Source organism: Stegostoma tigrinum, chromosome 17 (assembly GCF_030684315.1).
Source record: "Stegostoma tigrinum isolate sSteTig4 chromosome 17, sSteTig4.hap1, whole genome shotgun sequence".
In the NCBI taxonomy this organism is placed as follows: Eukaryota; Metazoa; Chordata; class Chondrichthyes; order Orectolobiformes; family Stegostomatidae; genus Stegostoma; species Stegostoma tigrinum.
Genome location: NC_081370.1, coordinates 18,963,006 through 18,985,074, shown reverse-complemented (window position 1 = coordinate 18,985,074; position 22,069 = coordinate 18,963,006). Strand labels below are relative to the sequence as shown.

Genomic DNA, 22,069 nt, shown 5'->3' with positions numbered 1-22,069 from the left:
TAACAAATAAATACTAGCCCAGTCAATGATGCCCACACACCGTGATCATAACTATTAAAAATAGGAATTTGCAGTGATGTGGGGTCCATTTACAATTTGTAGCAGCATTAGTTGGAATGTGAAGTAGGGTAAGCCTCCACATGACAGTTCTTAAAGGAATCACTTGGACTGCTCACAAGCTGAGCACAAATATTTTTCTGTGCACACCTATGAGTCAAAGAGGAACAAAAATACTTCTTTCTCTTATTTACATTGTTCTTTGCCACCACACTGCTGTCGTGAGATTTCCCAGAGTGACAAGCCACTCTCATTGAATACTATCTGTGACTAATACAAGTGGGTGAAATAGTTGGGGCTTTGAATGGCTACAGTATGGAGAGCAGGGCGATCATTCTAGTATCTGCCTGTCACAGGCAAATGCAGTAAACCGTCCACAGGCACATTGAAAACTGTGCGTGTCCGTGTGCATGCGTGTGTGGTAGGTGAGAACGCTGTCAAGGTCAGGTGGGAATCTCAGATGTCTACTTGCTGCTCTGCAAACCAGTAGCCTTTTGAGTAAAATGGATTTAATTTCAGAGAGGACTATATATGCATAATAGCACATACAAGAAAATAAAACTGGTGAATTTCACAGCTGGAAGGGGAAAATTATGCCAAATGAAATTACCATTCTTTGACCAAGTTCTTACCTTTTTCACTTCTCTGAAACATGCATCATTGTTGTTACACAGCGACGTTCATTGCCTCCTATTTGTACACACAACATGCTGGATGATGCTAATGATCTCATTCTCAAGGCAGTCCGAAGGATTGGGTTGTTTAATAGCATGAGTGACAGAGTTAAGGTATGCAAGCTACTTTTCTTGGCTGCTTTGATAAGTTTTTAGTGAATCTGTACACAACTGAAGGGTCGTGGGAACAATGGGACGACAATTTTCAATTAGACAAAGCCGTGTTAATGGACCGAGAATACTTACTGTATACATGAACCTCTACTAAATGGAGAAATTACATTCTGCATGACTTATTTTTCACTTTTGCTTTAATTGTCATTCACAAAGAATAAATTGTAGCATGTATATATTTGCTTTTCTTTAGAAAGTTTAGAAATAACAGCCTACTGTATATTTGATCCTGTCATCCCCTGATGCCACATTGGGGCCATTAGATAGAATTTAGACAATAATGTGTAATGAGGCAGGTTTAATAAGTTATCTCAGAGTCAAGGCTCCCCTAGAATACAGTGACTATAACATGGTGTAATTTAGCATTCAGTTTGAGCATAGAAACTTCGGTTAGAAATAATTGTGCTAAACTTAAATAAAGGCAATTTTAAAAAACAAACGATGCCAAAGTTAGATGAAATGGACTGGGCAAGAGGATTAGCAGCAAAAGAGCAAAGACAGATGGTTAAAAGAAGGTCCTAGACTTACAACAAGGGTATATCCAGAGGAAAAAAAAGTATGAAAGTGATGAGCCAACCATAGTTAGCAGGATAGGATCAAACTGAAAAATAAAACATACAATGTGGCAATGATGAGTGGTAAGCAAGTAGTTTGGGAAGGTTATAGTTTTCTGATTAGCAATCCAGAGAGGAAACCCTGTTAATTAACCATGCCTTTATGCCAACTGTATTTTCCCAGTATAGTTTTGGGTAACACAAATCAATGATCATATCTTGAACCTATTTGGCCTGTACCATATGACTTTCCCACTTGAATAGTCAGGGGAGGCTAATGACAGCATCCTTGCCTCTGCTTTCCTCGAAATAGCTTTTATTCATTTTCCAGGTCATCTTTCATCCTGAGTTCCTGTCGTCCACGAGTCCATTGCTTCCTTTGGATTATGAGGAGTTTGTACGTGGCTGCCATTTGGGTGTGTTTCCTTCTTATTATGAGCCATGGGGATATACTCCTGGTGAGTTGAAGCCAGTATTGAAGCTTTTCACTGTGTTTTACCATGTTGTTCATTGTAGAGTACAAGTGACAATGAATCATCATTCATATTAAAATTCACCGAGCAAAAAGTCCGAACAGTCCTTGTAAAACTAATTTTATGTTTGTGGAATGCCAGATATCTCCATTAATGAAAAATGTCAATGTTCTCTGTAGAATTTTTCTTAAAATTTAGTTTTTTTTTACTTCTGTCAGGACCCAAATGTAATTATTTAACAATTCACATGGTGAAATAAATAAAAAGGGAAGAATGTTAAATGCTTTTGACTTCCTAGTTTGATGTAAGTGAATACTTCAATTTGATTGGATGTTTACATGCTTGCCACTACTACAAGACTACTAAATACCTTGATTTGACACCAGATTCAAACTGTCTTCAGGAAAGAGGTAAACCTTGCTACTGAGATTACTGAGCTTTAGTGGGCAGCTTAAGCTCAAAGTTAACACCGTGTGCCCTTGCTTTGTTACTGACTACAAAATCATCTGTTTCAATTTGGAGATAACACAGTGTGGAGCTGGAAGAACATAGCAGGCCAGGCAGCATCAGAGGAGTAGGAAAGTTTTCGTTTCAGGTCAGGACTCTTCTTCAGAAATGGGGAAGGGAAAGGGAGCTCGGAAATAAATAGAGAGGAGGGCTGTGTCTGGGAAAGGTAGGTGGGATGGTGATATGTGGGTGCAGGTGGGCAGTGCTGGGATAAGTCAGTGTGATGGGAGGGGAGGATAGGTGGGTGAGAAGGTGTAAATTAACATTTAGGCTATTGGAGTGTAGGCTCCTGAGGTGGAATATGAGGTACTGCTCCTTCCAGGTTGTGGGTGGTATCGTTGTGACACTGGAGGAGGCGCAGGATGGATATGTCACCCAGGGAGTGGGAGGAGGAGCTGAAATGTTTTGCGATGGGAAGGTATTGTTTGTCGCAAGCAGAGCACAGATGTTCTACAAAGCGGTCTCTGAGCCTCTGCTTGGTACCATTGATTAGAGGAGGCCACATTGGGAGCAGTAGATGTCGTAGACCAAGTTGACAGATGTGCAGGTGAATGTCTTTCTGATATGGAAGGTTTGTTTTGTGCCTTGAATGGAGGTGAAGAGTGAGGTGAAGGAGAAGGTGTAAGGGCAGGAGTAGCACTTCCAGTGATTGCAGGGAAAGGTGCCGGGGATCATGGGGTTAGTGGGGAGTGTGGAGCAGACGAGGGAGTCGTGGAGAGCACAGTCCCTATGAAAGGCAGATGGGGGTGGGGAGGGAAATATATTTTTGATTGTGGGGTCGGATTGTAGGTGGCAGAAAATGATACGTTGGACCAGGAGGTTAATGGCGTGACATGCAAGGACAAGGGGAATTTTGTCATTGTTTTTGTTCTGGGGAGTGGATGTGAGGGCAGAAGTGGGAGAAATGCAAGAGGTGTAGATGAGGGCATTTTCAAACCTGGTTCGAGGGGGAAGTCACGGTCCTTGAAATAGGAGGACATCTGGGATGTGCAGAAGTGGAACATCCCATTTTGGGAGCAGATGTGGTGGAGGCAGAGGAATTTGGAGTAGGGGATTGCATTCTTGGAGAAGGATGAATGAGAGGAGCTATAATCTAGGTAGCTGTGGGAGTCGGTGAACTTGAAATAGATGTCAGTTTTGAGGCAGTTATCAGAGATGGAGACAGAGGTCCAGGAAGAAGAGGGAGGTATCGGAGATGGTCCAGTTTTAGTTAGGAATCTAGTTTTAACTTAAACTTGACTAATGGTCATTTCACCTGTGCTTGGTGTAACACCAAGCCAGACAGATCGGGAAAAAGCTAGCATTGATCTCCAATCTCTACTGAGTTAACTGCCTTCAGGAAGAATGGTAGAAATTATCTTCTTGCTGTTAAGCTGTACAGGAGAAAAACCAACCAGGATTCTGCCTTGTGTTCGCTATCTACTGTCACCTTGCAAGGTTTTCAGCAGGTCCCATATAAAATAAAATAACCTGAAAATACTTGCTATCTAAGCTGGCATGGGGACATTGGCCACCTTGGTGGAGATATTTTAAAAATTGCCAATGGAATTGCAACTGCACAGCAAATAATGCTTATTTGGATAAAGTAACAGTTGACCACTGAAGTTTGAGTTAGATATAATTTAATTCTCCAGCAATGCTCAGTGTTATACTGAAAGATCTGACTTTATAATACTGTTTGATCATTTATCATTTCACTGTCAGGACTAAGTGGTTTCTAATGGGATTAATCATTTGTTTTTGTCCCTCAGCGGAGTGCACGGTGATGGGAATCCCTAGCATCACCACCAACTTATCAGGCTTTGGATGCTTTATGCAGCAACACATTGCTGACCCAGCAGCATACGGTAGGTATTAAGCTTACTTTGCGCACCCCCCTGAGAATTGATGGACTGCTATCTTTTAACTGTATTCATTAGTAACAATTTTGCTTAGGTAAAAGGTAGTTCTGGAGAAAAGTAGCGAAGGTTTTGGAAAAGATTCAGACTGCGTTATAATGTATTATTGATGCATTCAGCTGCCAATAGTGTTGAGGTTGGTTGGCTCGCCGAGCTAGTTTGTTGTTCTGCAGACGTTTCGTTACCGAGCTTGGCAATATGCTCAGTACAGCCTCTGATGATGCGTCGGTATGTTTTCCCGCCTGGTTTTTAAACTCTGGGGTCCGTTGCAGTGACCCATTTTAAAAAACACACCGACGCTTCATTAGAGGCTGCACTGAGGATGTTACCAAGCACAGTAATGAAACGTCTGCGGAACAACAAACCAGCTCGCTGAACCAACCAACCTCAACACCCACAACCTAAGCTACAGATCTACTCCAAAACCTTAGAGCTGCCAATAGTATTTGTGTAGAGCCAGGGAGAATGTTATAGAAAGGTAACTTTTAAAAAGTTTTGGGACTACACTTAAGGGGTTTCCACTGGTCCCGCTATAGATAGGACCAGGTCTTGACCAGCCTATTGATATCAGGGATAGATTGTGTGCATTTAGACATGAATTTCCATCCTGCACCCAACATTGGTATCCTTATTTAAATGTGCTAATGCCTATTACAAGCCAAGTGCCCTGGGCACATTAAAAAGCTGTTCAATATAGCACATGGCTTATTTTCAAGATAAATCAGGTAAATGAGATATAACTGAAATCCCATATACCATCACCTTGCTTCTCTTCCCACATCCCAAACTCCCAGCACTTTCGGCAGTGTAAGACGATTGAAATCCCCAGACCTGAGTTTCATCAACCAAGCCTGGTCCTGACCTCTTCCAACATCTGTCCTTGCTGGCAATGGTTAGTGGTTCATAATCCACAACATAATTCTTGCAAGTGCCAGTCCAGGAATGCTGATGGTAACTATAGTGCTGAGCAGCTGACCTATATTTATTTGCATTCTGCCCATTAGCTAATTTGAGCGATTTTTTTTTTAATGGTTTTCTTTAAAATTCAATGTTTGAAAATGCAGAGTAACTTAGAAAAGTTTGAGGAAGTAGAACAACGGTTTCTTTTCCCCAACACCAGCCTTAAAAAGCCATAATTGAAATGGATTTTCACTTCGTAATTTGCATTCTTTCAGCTATAGGTGAGAAACAGAGGAGTTATCTGACAAGAATGATGTGTTCAAAATTTAATTACAATAAGCTGTTAGTACAGAGGGATTGACGTATTTTACCTTAGTGTACCTCACTAACTGAATAACACAGAAATGAGCTCAGACTGGCCCTTTGCTGATAATGTGGCCTCCATCTCACGTTTTATCTGTTACAGTAATTATCACCAATCGCTGCATGGGGCCACAGTCTTGCGTAGCTTTCAGTAATATAATCACTGTAGCTGGAAACAGCTCTCTCCTCTACAGCCTGCTGTGCGCTTTCAAATTGGCCTGGTTTAAAGGCGAGCAGTGCCCATGAGGGATGTGTTACTTGTGTAATGACATTAGAGAAAGGACCAGTCAGAGCCCAGGTCTTTGTTGATAAAATTACCCTCAATGGTAGTAATGCCACAAACAAATTGGATAATACCGTACATTTCCTCCGAAGTAAATAATTGTTTAGCCTCATGGAAACTGATTGAATCTAGTTGCAATGAAGGGTGTTTTGGAGCTCCGATACAAATAGCATCATTAAAACCCTTATGGACACAATAGCAGACGTGGTTATATAAAGAACAGCAGGCAAAATGCACTTTGGAGAATGATATGTGACAGGCAAAGAACATCTGGTCCCTAATGCAGGCACGTGCATCAGGTATCCACATTTTGATATGTTATAGATAAAACAAACACTGTGGTGTACGGACAGTCCTTAAGGTGCTATATGGTAGTGAGAATAATATAGGTGCAGTAGCATTCATGAGAATAACATGGATGAAATACGTTAGTGAGATAATGTGGACACAGTGTATTAGTGAGATAATGTTGGCATTGTATGTAAATGAGGTAATGTGGGCACAGTATATTAGTGAGAATTAAGTGGATACAACATATTTGTGCAAATGACATATGTATAGTAAACCAGTGGCAATAAAAGAACACAGTACATTTCATATGCTTTCTAACAGCATGTTTTTAGTTTAAAATAGTTGATAAATTAGCACGGCTGCCATGTTTGATTAAACACATAAGTTGAGCACACACAGCCTATTTTCTTTAAAACAAACTGTCACTTTGTGGCCCATAGCCAACCCCTCCTTCCCACTGTGCACATTCCCCCCGACTGCCATTTCTCAGTTGTTCTCATGCCTTAATTCTCATGTTCTCACTCAGTGTTGGTGAGAGGGAGGATTAGAGGGAAATAGTGAACGGAAGAGTTGGTGAGCAGGAGATGTGACAAACGGGGGTCAGGGAAAGAGGTGGAGAATGGGTCACTCAGCGAGTGTGGAGAAGGGGAGCACAGGAGGGTCACGGAATTGGTGAGCTGGAACTGGAAATCAGCAGGTAAATTGAAAGACTTGTTTAGTTATTGAGAATTTTCAAGCTATTACTAGTAAGCTGTTACTTGGGTTCGTTAAATTCAAGGCAGCTAATAGTTTTTTTTAATATAAATGTTACAAGTCAGAAAGATGATCCCCTTTTATGGATAGTAGGAACTGCAGATGCTGGAGCATCTGAGAAAACAAGGTGTAGAGCTGGATGAACACAGCAGGCCAAGCAGCACCAGAGGATCAGGAAAGCTGACGTTTTGGGCCTAGACCCCTCTTCAGAAAAAATCTGTTTTCTTGTTATCTCTGATCCCGTTTTGTTACTTGTTTGCTTATGAGAAAGTAATTTTCATTACACTCTTTAAGAAGCCTGTTAGAAGTGTTAACTGAGGTATAACTGTAATACAACTAAAGTGTATTTGAATGATACAAGCACAGAACACTAATGCAGAGGATTATTATTATTAGCATTATTACTAATACTAATACAGATACAGGCAGAGTGTATTGGTGGAATTACATTGATGCTATATTTTGGCCAGAATTGTACCGATACAGTATGTTAGTAAGAAATATGTAACACAGTACATCATTCAGAAGAACAGAATGCTGTTTATTAGTGAGAATGACAAGATTACAGTACTTCAGAAAAAGTAAGACAGGCACAGCATTTTAGCCAGAATACTATAGGTGCAGTAGATTAATGAGAATAATGCAACCATATTATGTTTATTGAAATCACGTGAGTGCAGTTTATTTACAAAAATAATTTGAAAATGGGAAATTAACATGCATGGCATGGGGACTGTGTATTAGTGAGAATAACAAACGGGTAATGTTTACGTTCAAATACTTTGAATGCAGTATGTTAAAATAATATAGTAGGAGTGTATTCACAATATTATGAGTTTGATGTAATAACAACACACAGTACATTAGTGCAAATGATTCATATGTAGTATGACAGCAAGAATAACATGGACACAAGTGCAGTGTCTAGAGTGGGATGGGCACAGTGCATTTGTGAGAACGTCTTGATTCCATTTTATTACCTTGATAAGCATATAGTACTTAATAGGAATTTCACACTGCAGTGAATCATCCTTGTGTTTTGTATTGTGAATGCTGTATGTATAATACAAACATAACTACTGAGTGGAGCAGTATCTTATTAAGACAGTAGAAGGCTTTGGCACTGTTCTCATTTCTAATTGATCTTTTTCATCACAGCAAGTTTTTCTCACTTTTTGTTTCAGTGAACCAGTAAATGTCTCACAGCTCAGCACAAGCACAGTTGCCAGCCTTTGTATGGCGATGTATAAGGTGACAGTTTAGTCTTAGAAAAAGGCAGTATGGTTTATTCAGCTACGGTCTTCCACTTCCATTGAGCACCTCTGGATAAGAACTGGTCTGTCCAATTTCAGATTTTGAATGGAATTCAATATTTGAATGTGCATGTTTCGGAAGAAGACTGCAAGTGTAGCAAAATATACCTTATGAAGCCTATTAGCTGATTTGATTTCAAGCTGAGGGAGAGGTGCTACTCTGTATAGGGTTCAGTCTTAGAGATTGTCAATATGATTTGCCTTGCTGGCAGGAAATGGCTGAACCAAACACAACAGGTTTTTGTCGAAAACGATGCAAGCACAGAAAATGAAGACGAGTCATATTAGACGCAAAACGTTAACTCTGTTTTTCTTTCCACGGACGGTGCCAAATTTGCTGAGTTTCTCCAGCTTTTTCTGCATTTACTTCAAAAATCTAGCCTCTGTAATATGTTGCTGTTACTCAAAGAAAAGAAATTAATCAAACTAAAGTATAAAACATGATAATGATCTCTCAGTGACCAATGTTCAGGCAGCCACCTTAACTTTGACTGTGTTACTGATGTGAATTAAAACCTGTTTATATTTTTAGCCCCACTGTAATTTTTAAGTAAGAACCTGCCCAAAACTGTCTTTTTGGCTAGTAACTGCCTTGTGCATTAGATAACTCAGTTTAGGCTTGCTTTTCCTTCAGGGATTTACATCCTTGATCGTCGTTTTAGATCGCTGGATGACTCGTGCAATCAACTAACCTCGTTCATCTACAGCTTCTGTCAACAGAGTCGTCGACAGCGCATAATTCAGAGGAATCGCACGGAGCGCCTCTCAGATCTGCTGGACTGGAAGTATCTAGGAAGGGTATGGTTCAGAAAATCTTCTCAGTTCTAAAATAATTTTAATCGATTTTCAACTCCAGTCAAGCGTTACTTTTGTACAGTGACCTATTGCATAGTTTGAAAAGCTGGAAGGGCTTCATCACAGCGATAGTAGGAACTGCAGATGCTGGAGAATCTGAGATAACAAGGTGTAGAGCTGGGTGAACACAGCAGGCCAAGCAGCATCATAGGAGCAGGAAGGCTGACGTTTCAGGCCTAGGCCCTTCTTCAGAAATAGGGGAGGGGAAGGGGATTCTGAAATAATTAGGGAGAGAGGGGGAGGCAGGTAGAAGATGGATAAAGGAGAAGATAGGGTGAGAGGAGACAGACAGGTCAAAGAGGCGGGGATGGAGCTGGTAAAGGTGAGTGCAGGTGGGGAGTTAGGGAGGGGATAGGTCGGCCCACGGAGGACGGACAGGTCAAGGGGGCGGGATGAGTTTAGTGGGCATTTCTGGCATCCACCTGGAAACCGATATCCATTTTAAGCCTACCGACTCACACAACTACCTAGAATACTCCTCCTCTCACCCACCTTCATGTAAAAAGGCCATCCCCTATTCCCAATTCCTTCGCCTCCACTGCATCTGCTCCAGAGATGAGGCATTCCACTGCCGAACATCCCAGATGTCCTCTTTTTTCAAGGACTGCAATTTCCCCGCCACAGTAGTCAAAAATGCCCTTAACTGTGTTATATTCAAATTTCTGTGTTCTCCAGTTTCTACATTTTCTGAACGTCAGCTCTTGCCATTTATTTCTACAGGAGTTCTCATGATTATCAATGCTAATTGTGTCAGAAGATCTGCAGAAACATCTAATTTGTTGTCACAAAACAATTATTTATTAGGAAACAGTAAGGACTGCAGATGCTGGAAGCTAGATTCAGTGAATGTGGAGCTGGAAAAGCGTAGCAGGTCAGACAGCATTATAATCTCTGAATCGACTCCTGTCTATCTAATTTATTGGAGTTTGTTGTGGACAAACGTTTGCTGTCAATAAAGGGGAACCAATCAATGTACTGTATTTGGATTCCCACAAGGCATTTGATAAGGTGTCACATCAAAGATTTTGTGGAAAGTAAAAGCTGACTTGGGAAGCAACACATTGTTGTGGACAGGAGACTGGCTGACTAACAGGAAACAGACAAATGGGCCATTCTGTAGTTGACAAGATGTAATGAGTGGTGTGCCACAGGGATCAGTGCTAGAACCTCAATATTTGCCAGTTTGTAGAAATGACTTGGATAGAGGGATGGACTAAATTGCCGAGTTTGCTGATGACACAAAGATAGATAGGAAAGTAAGACATGAAGAGCATATAAGGTTAAATGAGTTAGCAAAGATTTGGCAAGTGGAATATAATGTGGGAAAATGTGAAGTTGTCCATTTTGATATGAATAATGAAAAGAAGCACTTTATCTAAATGATACCAGATTTTCTAGTGCTAAGATTCAGAGAGCTGGCTGTCATCATGCATGAATCATAAAAGGTTAGTCTGCAGATGCAGCAAGTAATAGAATACTTTTGTTTATTGTGAATGAGGGACTGTGAACAGCTACATGATTCTGTTTGCATGAAGGTAGCTCATTACCACCTTTTCAAGGGCAACTATAGACAGGCTGACCAGCTGGTGACACTCATGTCACCTTAATTTGAAAAACATGGAGGTGATATTTCAGTTGTGCGGCGCTTTGGTGAGACCACATCTGGAATACTGTGTGCAGTATTAGTCTCCTTATTTAAGGAAGGATATCCCCACATTGGAAGGAAGTCAGAGAATTTTTATCAGACAATTACTTGGAATGGATTTGTTGCCTTGTGGTTAGGCAGCTAGGTGTATACATACTAGAGCTTAGAAGGCTAGAGATGATTTGATTGAAACATATAAGATCCTGAAAAATCTTCACAAGGTGGATGTAGAAAGACTGTTCCCCATTGCAGGAGAACCTAGAACTAGAGCTCAGTGTTTAAAAATAAGTGGCCATCCATTTAAGGTAGAGACTACGAGAAAGAGATGATGCAGTTTGGAGCTGGAGGAACATAGCATTCTTCAGAAAATTCTGAAGTGTCCCGACCCAAAATGTTAACTTTCCTGCTCCTCTGCTGCCTGGCCTGCTGTGTTCCTCCAGCCCTGCACTGTGTTATCTCTGAATCCAGCATCTGCAGTTCTTGCTATCTCAGAGATTCGGAGAAATTTTGTTTTTCTTTCAGGATGTTGAATCTTTGGGAATTTCTTCCTCAAAAGCTGGTGAAAAGAAAGCCTCTAAATATTTTTACACCAGTGATAAATAGATCCTTGATAAAATACGGGGGTGGGGGGAGAAATAATCAGGATTAGGTACAAATGTGGAGGAATGAAACCAGTATGTGGTCTGAAGGGTCACATTTTTGCTCCTTTTTCATAAATGTGTGAATGTTGAACTTTGTTTTTACCTGCTTAAATCCAGTTTTGCTGTACTTTGCACTGGTGAAGTTTAAATATGAATGAGTTAAAATGCCCTATACTTTCACATTGGTAAAACTGAAGCTATTTTCTCCGACCTCTGCCAACAGACTATCCAGATCTATATACTACTCTTTGCAGACATGATATCTTCTTCACAACTTGCTTTGCTATGTACCTTTGTATTATCTACTAAATTGGCTGTAATATTGTTGATCACTTCATTCACGTTATTGATATAGATTACTTATGGTTGAGGCCACAGCTTCACCTACTGTAGAACTAGTGATTCTGTTACCACAAATTCCGGTATGCCTGCCTGAAAATGACTTATTTATCCTGCTGTCCAAGCACTGCATCTTGCTCCTTGCAAATCTCTGTTGAAACATTGCCACATTGACACCTTTTTCTTAATGTTTAAGTGCTTCCTTCAAGTCAAGCATTTCATCATTAGCTTTGCTTTTCCCGTTAATTGCTTGTTCTCTTCACTGTAAGTGTGACACATTTTCAGAGTTGTTTTGCACATGAAGAGTGGTATAGAATTATTTATGTCTTGGATCCTCACCATACATGAGTACTCCCTAAATGGGAGTAATGTTGTTTCCTTATGCAAAGTATATGGAGAGATTGCTTCTTTGTTAATGGAATGCCTTCTTGATTATGTTTTCAGTATTATGTACACGCAAGACAGTTGGCGTTAGCAAAGGCTTTTCCGGATTCCTTTACATCTTCACAGTGGGAACCTGAGGTGGTAAGTGAACCCTTTGCTAATGTGGGTGTTTGTTTATAATGTTAATTATTAGCATTGTTTTAGGAGTTGCTTGAGAAGATAATATTTGATCGTTTTGTTCAGACTATTTACTACCTCTGTACGATTACTTCAAGCAAAATAAAATCAAATTGTAATATCTTGAAACTTCAAGACAAAATTAAATTTCTTCTAAATTCCATCAGTGACATTATGTCACATCTGTACTTTTAGGTGACCCTTTTTGCTCCAACCTTTGGACTGTATTACATTCCACCAGTTGCAGCTCATAACACACCCCTCTGTAAATTTGGGCAATTGAGTCCACATATTAATGTTCTTGGCCTTCAGCATTATATTCTGTACATCATGGTTCACATATTGAGGCTGTACATTTTGTATTTAGCTTGGATTTTATTATTGTTGCCCTTTCTCAACTGCAAACAATTTTTGCCTTGTGGATTTGACTTCTGTTCATTTATCTATGGAAAAAAATACTGAATATCTAAAAAAAGTATGATGTGTATAAATTAAGTGGTATGAATGGCTGCGTACAGAGCCCCAGTGCAGAAAAATTCCTAAGCATTTCATCCAAGTGCAGGAATTAGCAGATTATCAGAAAACAAAGATAGTAGGAACTGCAGATGCTGGAAAATCTGAGATAACACTGTGTAGAGCTGGATGAACACAGCAGGCCAAGCAGCATCAGAGGAGCAAGAAAGCTGAAAGCTAGACTCTTCTTCAGAAATGGGGGAGGGGAAGAGGATTCTGAAATAAATAGTAGGAGAGGGGGAAGCGGAGGTCGATAGAAGATGAATAAAAGGAGAAGATAGGTGGAAAGGAAACAGACAGGTCAAAGAAGCAGAATTGCAGTCAGTAAAGGTGAGTGTAGGCGGGTAGTTAGGAAAGGGATAGGTCAAGGGAGCGAGATGAGACTAGTAGGTAGGAGATGGGGATGGGGATGGGGCTTGAGGTGGGAAGAGGGAATAGGTGGGAGGAAGGACAGGTTAGGGAGTTGGGGAAGGCTGGGCTGGTCTTGGGATGTGGTTGGGGGAGGGGAGATTTTGAAGCTGGTGAAGTCCACATTGATACCATTGGGCTACAGGGTTCCCAAGCGGAATGTGAGTTTCTGTTCCTGCAACCTTCGGGTAGCATCAGTGTGGCACTGCAGGAGGCCCCGGATGGACCTGTCGTCTAAGGAATGGGAGGGGGAGTTGAAATGGTTCACGACTGGGAGGTGTAGTTGTTTGTTGTGAACCAAGCGTAGGTGTTCTGCAAAGCTGTTCCAGATGTGGCCTCCTCTACATCGGTGAAAACGAGCGGAGGCTTGGGGAACCCCTCGTCCATTTCTGAAGAAGGGTCTAGACTGAAAATGTCAGCTTTCCTACTCCTCTGATGCTGCTTCGCCTGCTGTGTTCATCCACCTCAACACCTTGTTATCTCAGTTTCTGCAGCATCTGCAGTTCCTAACATATTTGAAACAATCTTAACCCCACTGCGAAGCCTCTTCTAAGGATGCCTACCTTGAAGAAGTTACCCTCATCTCTCCGGAAAGACCTCATTGGATCTCTCTCCCACTGCAACTCTCTCGTAATCCCTTCAGTCCTGAAGCTCCTCAACCAATTCCTGAAGCAAACCAGGTACTACAGGCACGTTATCTTTCTTGGTACCTGCCTACGGAACCAAATCATCCCCAATGAACTACAATCCGCATTTAGGCCTTCCCAATTTGGCCCCAACCACGACAACTACTACATTCAGGACATTGAGATCCTTCAAAAACATTTCTCCCTGCGATTCCTCAAACACACGCTCACAGCAATGTGCTGGATCTCCTGGCTCTACAATCAAGCCTACCCCAGCTCAGAGCCTCCCTCTCCCAGGCCTGCAAAGGACCTCTCCTGTTTTTCATTCTTCGCACAATCCACAACCTGAACGCACAATTCTAGTTGGCTTTATTGGGCACTAAAAACCATAAGTACACTAAACATACTGGTGCCTGCCACCCAGCACAGGCCTCCTCCCCCCCCCCGCCAAATCCCCAACCCTATGCAGGACCTTCCCCACAATGTGCCCACGACCATTGACCATATGGCCACTTTCGGAGCACCCATGGATAATGTCACATCACCGCCGCCAGGTACAACACTTCCGGTACAGCGAACACCATCGACACACTCCTGATGCCATCGCCTTTGTTTCCAAGGCCAACACCACAGACATCAAAGACGCACCTGCTGACACAGCTGCTGCCACCACAGCCAACATCCGGGACTTACTGACCGACTCCACTCCACCCAACCCCAATACCAACGTCGTTCCGCCCACCACCGACACCAACGTCGCTCCGCCCACCACCATCGCTGATGTTGCTCCGCCCACCACCTCCACAGCCAGCAGCTCCAGAGGAGGCAGCAGCAGCCAGCCCTGCCGAGTCTTTACCATCCCTCCAGACCTCCCCCTTACTGAGGACAAACAGTCAGTCCTCAGTAAAGGGCTCACCTTTATCCCCCTCCACCCACACATCAACGAATACCGCTCACATTTGGTCGTTGAACAGTTTTTCTGCCACCTCCGCATTTACTTCCTTAATCGTGAGCCTAACCCTCCCCCTACTGACCCCTTCTCCAGCCACCAACACACCCCCCCCTCTCCTGGACACCACCCGAAGGCCTCCTACCATCCCTCAACCTCTTCATCTCCAACTGCCATCGAGACATCCTTCGCCTCAACCACTCCACCCCCTCACCCGTTCCAACCTCTTCCCCACAGAACGTGCAGCCCTTCGCTCCCTCCGCTCCAATCCCAACCTCACTATCAAACCTGCGGACAAGGGAGCCTCAGTTGTGGTATGGTGCACTGAACATCGCCAAGGCCAGCTGCCAACTCTCCAACACCACCTCCTACCGCCCCCTTGATCATGGCCCCACCCCCCAACCACCAAAACATCATCTCCCAAACCATTCACAACCTGATCACTTCAGGTGACCTCCCACCCACAGCTTCCAATCTCATCATTCCCCAACCCCGCGCCGCCTGCTTCTATCTCCTTCCCAAAACCCACAAACCTGACTACCCTGGTTGACGCATTGTCTCCACCTGCCCCTGCCCTGCCGAACTTATCTCCACCTATCTCGACTCCATTTTCTTCCCCTTGGTCCAGGAACTCACCACCTATGTCCGTGACACCACCCACACCCTCCACCTCCTCCAAAACGTCCGATTCCCCAGCCCCCAACACCATCTTTACCATGGACATCCAGTCCCTATACACCTGCAGTCCCCAAACAGATGGGCTAAAGGTCTCCACTTCTCCTGTCCCGCAGGTTCAACCAGACCCCCTCCACTGACACTCTCATCCACATAACTGAACTCATCCTCACCTTCAACTTCTCTTTCAATTCTTCCCACTTCCTACAGACTATGGGGGTGGCCATGGGTACCCACTTGGGGCCAAGCTATGCCTGCCTCTTTGTAGATTACGTGGAACAATCCGTCTTCCCTAGCTACACTGGCCCCAAACCCCAGCTTATCACCGTTACATTGATGACTGTATCAGTGCCACTTCGTGCTCCCACAAGGAGCTAGAACAATTCATCCACTTCACCAACACCTTCGATCCCAACGTTATGTTCACCTGGACCACCTCATACCTCTCTCTCCTTCATGGACCTCTCTTTTTTCATCTCTGGCAACGACCTGGAAACCAATATCCATTTCAAGTCCACCGACTCCCATAGCTACCTAGAATACACCTCCTCTCACCCACGTTCCTGCAAAAATGCCATCCCCATTCCCAATCCCAATGAGGTATTCCACTCCCGAACATCTCAGATGTCCCCGTTTTTCAAGGACCTCAACTTCCCCTCCTTCAGTGGTCAAGAACGCCCTCAACCATGTCTCCCAAATTTCCTGCAACTCATCCCCACAATAACAACCAAAAGAGAATCCCCCTCATCCTCACAGACCACACCACCAACCTCCGGATCCAACGCATCATCCTCCAACACTTCTACCAACCCCACCACCAAAGATAATTTTCCCTCCCCACCCTTATCTTCTTTCTGGAGGGTCCACTCTCTCCGGGGCTCCCTAGTCCACTCCACACTCCCCTCCAACCCCACCTCATCCAGCACCTTTCCCAGGAAGTGTAGCAGGCAGTGCTACACCAGACCCTACACCACCCCCCTCAACCCATCCCAGGCCCCAAGAAGACCTTCCATATCAAGTACATGTTCACCTGCTCGTCTGCTAATGTGGTACGCTGTATCCGCTGTTCCCGTTGTGGCCTCCTCTACATCAGGGAAACCAAGCGGAGGCTTGGGCACTGCTTTGCGGAACACCTAAGCTCGGTTCCCATCCCGTACCTCAGACAAAATGTCCATCCTGGGCCTCCTGCAGTACCACAACGACACCACCTGAAGGTTGCAGGAACAGCAACTCCTATTTCGCTCGGGAACCCTGCAACCAATGGTATCAATGTGGACTTCACAAGCTTCAAAATCTCCCCTCCTCCAACTGCATCCCAAAACTAGCCCAGCTTGTCCCTGCCTCCCACCTATCCCCTCCTCCTACCTCAAGCCCCACTCCCATTTCCTCCCTACTCACCTCATTCCAACCTCTTGACCTGCCCATCCTCCCTAGACTGACCTATCCCCTTCCTAACTCCCCACCTACATTCACCTTTACTGGCTCCATCCCCGGCTCTTTGACTTGTCTGTCTCCTTTCACCCTATCTTCTCCTTTATCCGTCTTCTGTCTGCCCGTGCCCCCCCTCCCCCCGCTATTTATTTCAGAATCCTCTTCCTCTCCTCCATTTCTAAAGAAGGGTCTAGACCCAAAACGTCAGCCTTCCTCCTCCTCTGATGCTGCTTGGCCTGCTGTGTTCATTCAGCTCGACATCTTGTTATATCAAAAAAAATCTCCTTTTCATGGTTTAGGAACCTTAAAAATTAGACATTAACTGACATAGAAAAATCATAGCAAAGTTTTTTTAAAGTTGTTATAATGTGATAATATCAAGAGATTTTTACATTTACTGTTTTTTTACATTTGGACCTTAGCAAATTTCTAGTGTTTTAACTTGGGATTTATCAGTGGGTCACATGAGCTAGTTTCTATGTTCACTTTGCCTGTCTCAACATTACACAGTCACTGTAAGATGCTGATGGACTAAACCATTTTGCAGTGAGTCAACATTGCTTCATCAGTTGGAGATCACAGCTGACAAATCTGTTAGAATCCTTCAAGGAAGTAACAACCAAGTTAGACAAAGGAGAGCCAGTGGTTGTGGTCTATTTGGATTTTCAGCAGACCTTTGACAATAAGCTGCATAGGAGGCTGCTAAATAAGATAAGAGCCACAGTGTTGGGAGCAAAGTATTGGCATGGACAGAGGATTAGTTGACTAGTAGAAAGTAGGGATCAGGGGGAAAAAACAAAAACAGAAGCTGCTGGGAAAGCTCAGCAGGTCTGGCAGCATCTGTGAAGAAAAATCAGAGTTAACGTTTCCAGTCTGGTGACCCTTCCTCAGAAACCGGACCTGAAATGTTAACTCTGATTTTTCTTCACAGATGCTGCCAGACCTGCTGAGCTTTTCCAGCAATTTCTGCTTTTGTTCCTAATTTACAGGATTGGCAGTTCTTGTGGTTTTTATTTTGTAGCGATGAGGGGGTCATTTTCAGTGTGGCTGCTGATGGTGAGTGGGGTTCCGCAGGAGTTAGTGTTGGGACCGCAACTATTCGTGTGGTATATTAACACTCGGGACAAGGGAACTGAAGGCATCATTGCTAAGTTTGCTGATGATGCAAAGGAAGCTGAGGGGCAAAGTCACATTAAGGAAGCGGGAGGTCTGTAGAAGGACTTGGACAGGTCAGGAGAGTAGGCAATAAAGTGTAAGATGGAACATAATGCGGGAAAGTGTGAAGTTATGCACGTTGTTAAGAAGCATAAAGGTGCAGACTATTTTCTAAATAGGGGAAGGCTTTGAAAATCTGAAGCACAAAGGTATTTGGCACTCCTAGTTCAGGTTAATACACAGGCTCAGTTGGCAGTTAGGAAGGAAAATGCAATGCCAGGATTCATTCCAAGAGGGCTAGAATAAAAGAACAGGGTGTATAAAGGTCTAGTCAGATCACATTTGGAATAACGTGAGCAGTTTTGAGCCTCGTATCTGCTGAAGCTGTCATTGGAAAGGGTCCAGAGGAGGTTTACAACAGATATCCTGGGGATGAAGAGCTTGTCATTTGAGGATAGTTGAGGACTCTGGGTCTGTACTCAATGGGGTTTCGAAGGATGAGGGGTAATTTGAAATTTACAGAATACTGAGAGGCCTGGATAGAGTGGGTGTGGAGAAGATGTTTCCACTGGTGGGAGAGACTAGGACAAGAAGGTACATCCTCAGAGTGAAGGGCTGACCCTTTAGCACTGAGATGAGGAGGAATTTCTTCAGCCAGAGGGTAGTGAATCTGTGGAACTCATTGCCACAGAGGGCTGTAGAGGCCAAGTCATTGAGTGTCCTTAAGACAGAGACAAGTAGGCTCTTGATTAGATCAAATATTATGGGGCGAAGGAGAGAGGATGGGGTTGAGAAAGATATTTACCACAGTCAAACTGTGGAGCAGATTCAAAGGGCTAAATGGCTTATTTCTGCTGCTATATTATCTGGTCTTATAATGTAAATACATCATGTTTCATTTTCCTTTGTGCCGTGAATGACACAGCTTTGTTTTAAATTGTAGAGTGAAGGTTTCTGCTATCCAAGGCCTGCCTCCAAACCACCATCCCCTGCTACCTCTCTTCATTCCAGCCCCTACCACAGTGAAACAGAGGAAGATGAAGAGCGATATAATGAAGAAGAAGAAGCAGAAAAAGACCGAATGAACATAAAGCCAATTGCTATGATCAATTCAAAATTAGAGAAGAGGAGGGTGAGGAAAAAGAGCCAGACTAGTGAGCCTACATCACCAGGAAGCCTTAACCACAGCTCTAGTGACCCTGAAAACCACAGTGACTTGGGGATAGATGAAAGGAACTAGAACCACATTAGAAATTATTAATGATAACCACTGGGCAGCCATATTTTAACAACTCCAAAACTGGTTGTGGTGATTGGGAAGGTTAAGAATGTAGATAGAGGACGGGATCATGACTTGAGTTTCAATGTTTGCTTTTGACTAGTATGGAAGAATTACTTAAAATGATAGCCTCAACGCTTAATGCTTCCAAATCATAAGACTTAGAAGTAATGACAGACAAACTGCACTTTGGCAAGTCTAGCCTGAGGTTTTGAATAGATTGTCCAGACATTTCTTACTGTCTGTTCAAAAACAGGATGAGTGGCAACCCAAAATAGTCAGATTGCTTTAGAGATTGCATACCCAGAGAGATATAGTTAGTTGAACAAAATCTGCACGAATGCCTTTGTTGCACATCTTTTCTGTATAAATTAACGTCACCACATGTCATTACCTGTTCACAGTTGATGATACATTTGAAATAGATATTTCAGCAAGTAGAACATAATCCTTGGAAAACATACAGATGCTTAGTTGCAAAGTTGTATTGAAGAGTTTAAAATATTGCACGTTACTTAAAACAAATTTTACTCTAGAATGAATAACCATCATCTGAACTCTAAATTGAAATTCAGTAACTCAGAAGCCTCCCTGTAAGTAGTTCTGTTTTAGTTATGCACCTACTCTCATTATAAGGCTGTGGTTTATGTGTTATTGCAATCAGGTGAAAAATTTTGCAAAATGAGTTTGATGACTAAATGTATCTTTTAAGATTTTTAAAGGAATGGTGCTCCTTTCATATTTTAATATCACAAATAAGTGAAAAATATTAAGGTACTTCATTTGTTCCATTTTATTCAGATACAAAGTTAATTCACGAAGAAATTGTGTTTTTTATTAATGAGCCGAGTGAACTTGCCCATGCCTCCCTGTTAGACTTCTCTCAGAACACCAGCAACCTGGAGTAACACCACCAAAATCATTTGGGGCTGTAACATTGTACAGTCTTGAGGGCCTGTCTGGTGATGCCTGATCTTGAAATATTTTCTTCTTCCTCTCATTCCCAACGTAAAATAACTGACCAACAAATGCGGATGTAAATGTCAGCAATTTTCTCTTGGATACAGTCATAGGAGAGCACCAAAGTTTGTAGGGCAATACACAGAATTGGAGGATGGAAAGTCTTTTCAAATCGGACACAGCACTTTTAACAAGAAAATTGGACCTTTAGCTTCTTTTGCTCTCTAAATTTAGAGAGGCAAGAACTGTTGTTTTCCAAATCTTGGAACTCTAAAATTTGGAAATTATGAAATATTCTGTTTCAGTGATAATTTTCCATTGTGGACACCTTGATGACAGCTTTCACTCCTCCCTGAATCTGCAGTTTCTCCGGTTTGGTTTGTGTGTATTTTCTTTGTTGAAAGTAAACTTGGAAAATGATAATGCATTAGCATGTTCTAAGTGATAGTGAATGGTGAAACCATGCACCAATGGTTATTTTAAAAGCATGCAAATAAAACAAAGTACTTTTTTAGTTTCGAGGTGATTTTTTTTTTCCTGCTCCATTCTAAAGCACTGACTGGACTGAAGCACATTGCCATGGAAACTTCATGCTTCTTGCCCAGCTTTGTGCACAAGCAAAGTTTTGCCATGGTATCATATGTTCGTGTGTACAGTTGTAGTTTTCACTTCTAATGCTCAAGAATGCAAGTAGTAGACGACCATTTGGCCCATAAAGTCAGCTCCACCATTTAGTAGACTTGCTTATTGATCAAAAAAATTTGTACAACCCAACCTTAAATGTATTCAATGACTCAGCATCTATTGCATTCTGGAGACAAAAATTCCAAAGGCTGTAACAACCCTTTGAATACTAAAGTATTCTCATCACAGTCTTAAAGGGGAAACCCTTGATTTTTAAACTGTGCCATCTGATTCCTGCACCCTCCTACAAAAGGGAAGCATTCCCTCAGCGTTCAATTTGCTAAGTCCCCTCCAAATCTTGCACGTTTCAATAAGATCATCTGTCATTTTTCTAAACTTGCATGAGTATAAATCCAAACTTCACAAGAAGCTACCCTCCAGCACCCTCAACCACCATGCAGGGCCTCAGTTGAATGAACACAAGAAATAGGAGCAAGTGTAAGCCATTCAGCCCCTTGAACCTGGTCTGCTTTTCAATAAAATCATGGCTGATCATTTACTTTAAGACCATTTTCATGCACTATCCTGTACCCTTTTACATTTCTATATTCTAAAAATATATCAAATTCAGTTTTGAACATATTCAGCAACTGAGCTTCTACTGGCCCTGGGGAAGTGAACATTACAAAGATTTACCATTCCCTTTGCTGACAATTGAAAACTATGATAAAAGGCTCACAAGGCTGAAACTAGGAGGGTTTTGGAATTGAGAAAAATGAGAGGTGACCTATCGCAAATACAAAGTTTTTCGGGGCCTTGACAGTGTAGCTGCAGAAAGGGTGTTTCTCCTTGTTGGAGAGTTGAGGACCAGAGGGTACAATTCCCAAATAAGGGTTCGCACATTTCAAACAGATGAGGAATTTCTTCTCCTGCAGGGTAATGAACCAGTGTAATTCTGATCTAGTCATTTAGATTTGAATTGTTAGCTTGCTGTATCTCCATGGATGCTGCCTGACCTGCTGTGATCTCCAGCATTTTTTGTTTCCAGTACAGATTCCAGCATGTGCAGTAATTTGCTCCTACAGTGTAATTCTTTACCGTGAAATGGCATTTGAGGTTGGGTCATTATATAGACAGATTTTTAATCGGTAAGATAATCAAGGCTTAT

At 42.5% G+C, this 22,069-nt stretch overlaps 1 protein-coding gene across 2 annotated transcripts in view; it reads left to right on the top strand.

The window, feature by feature from the left end:
- The window catches only part of LOC125459432 (glycogen [starch] synthase, muscle-like), an 85,451-nt gene extending 64,660 nt beyond the window's left edge, over positions 1-20,791 (top strand). For both annotated transcript variants that reach the window (XM_048545887.2, XM_048545888.2), the window contains 6 exons: positions 732-845; positions 1,791-1,917; positions 4,191-4,286; positions 8,875-9,038; positions 12,165-12,245; positions 18,982-20,791. In XM_048545887.2, the coding sequence (XP_048401844.1) occupies positions 732-845; positions 1,791-1,917; positions 4,191-4,286; positions 8,875-9,038; positions 12,165-12,245; positions 18,982-19,278 (879 nt within the window). In that variant the 3' untranslated portion in view covers positions 19,279-20,791. The remainder of the gene's footprint in view (positions 1-731; positions 846-1,790; positions 1,918-4,190; positions 4,287-8,874; positions 9,039-12,164; positions 12,246-18,981) is intronic.
- The last annotated feature ends 1,278 nt before the right edge of the window (positions 20,792-22,069 follow it).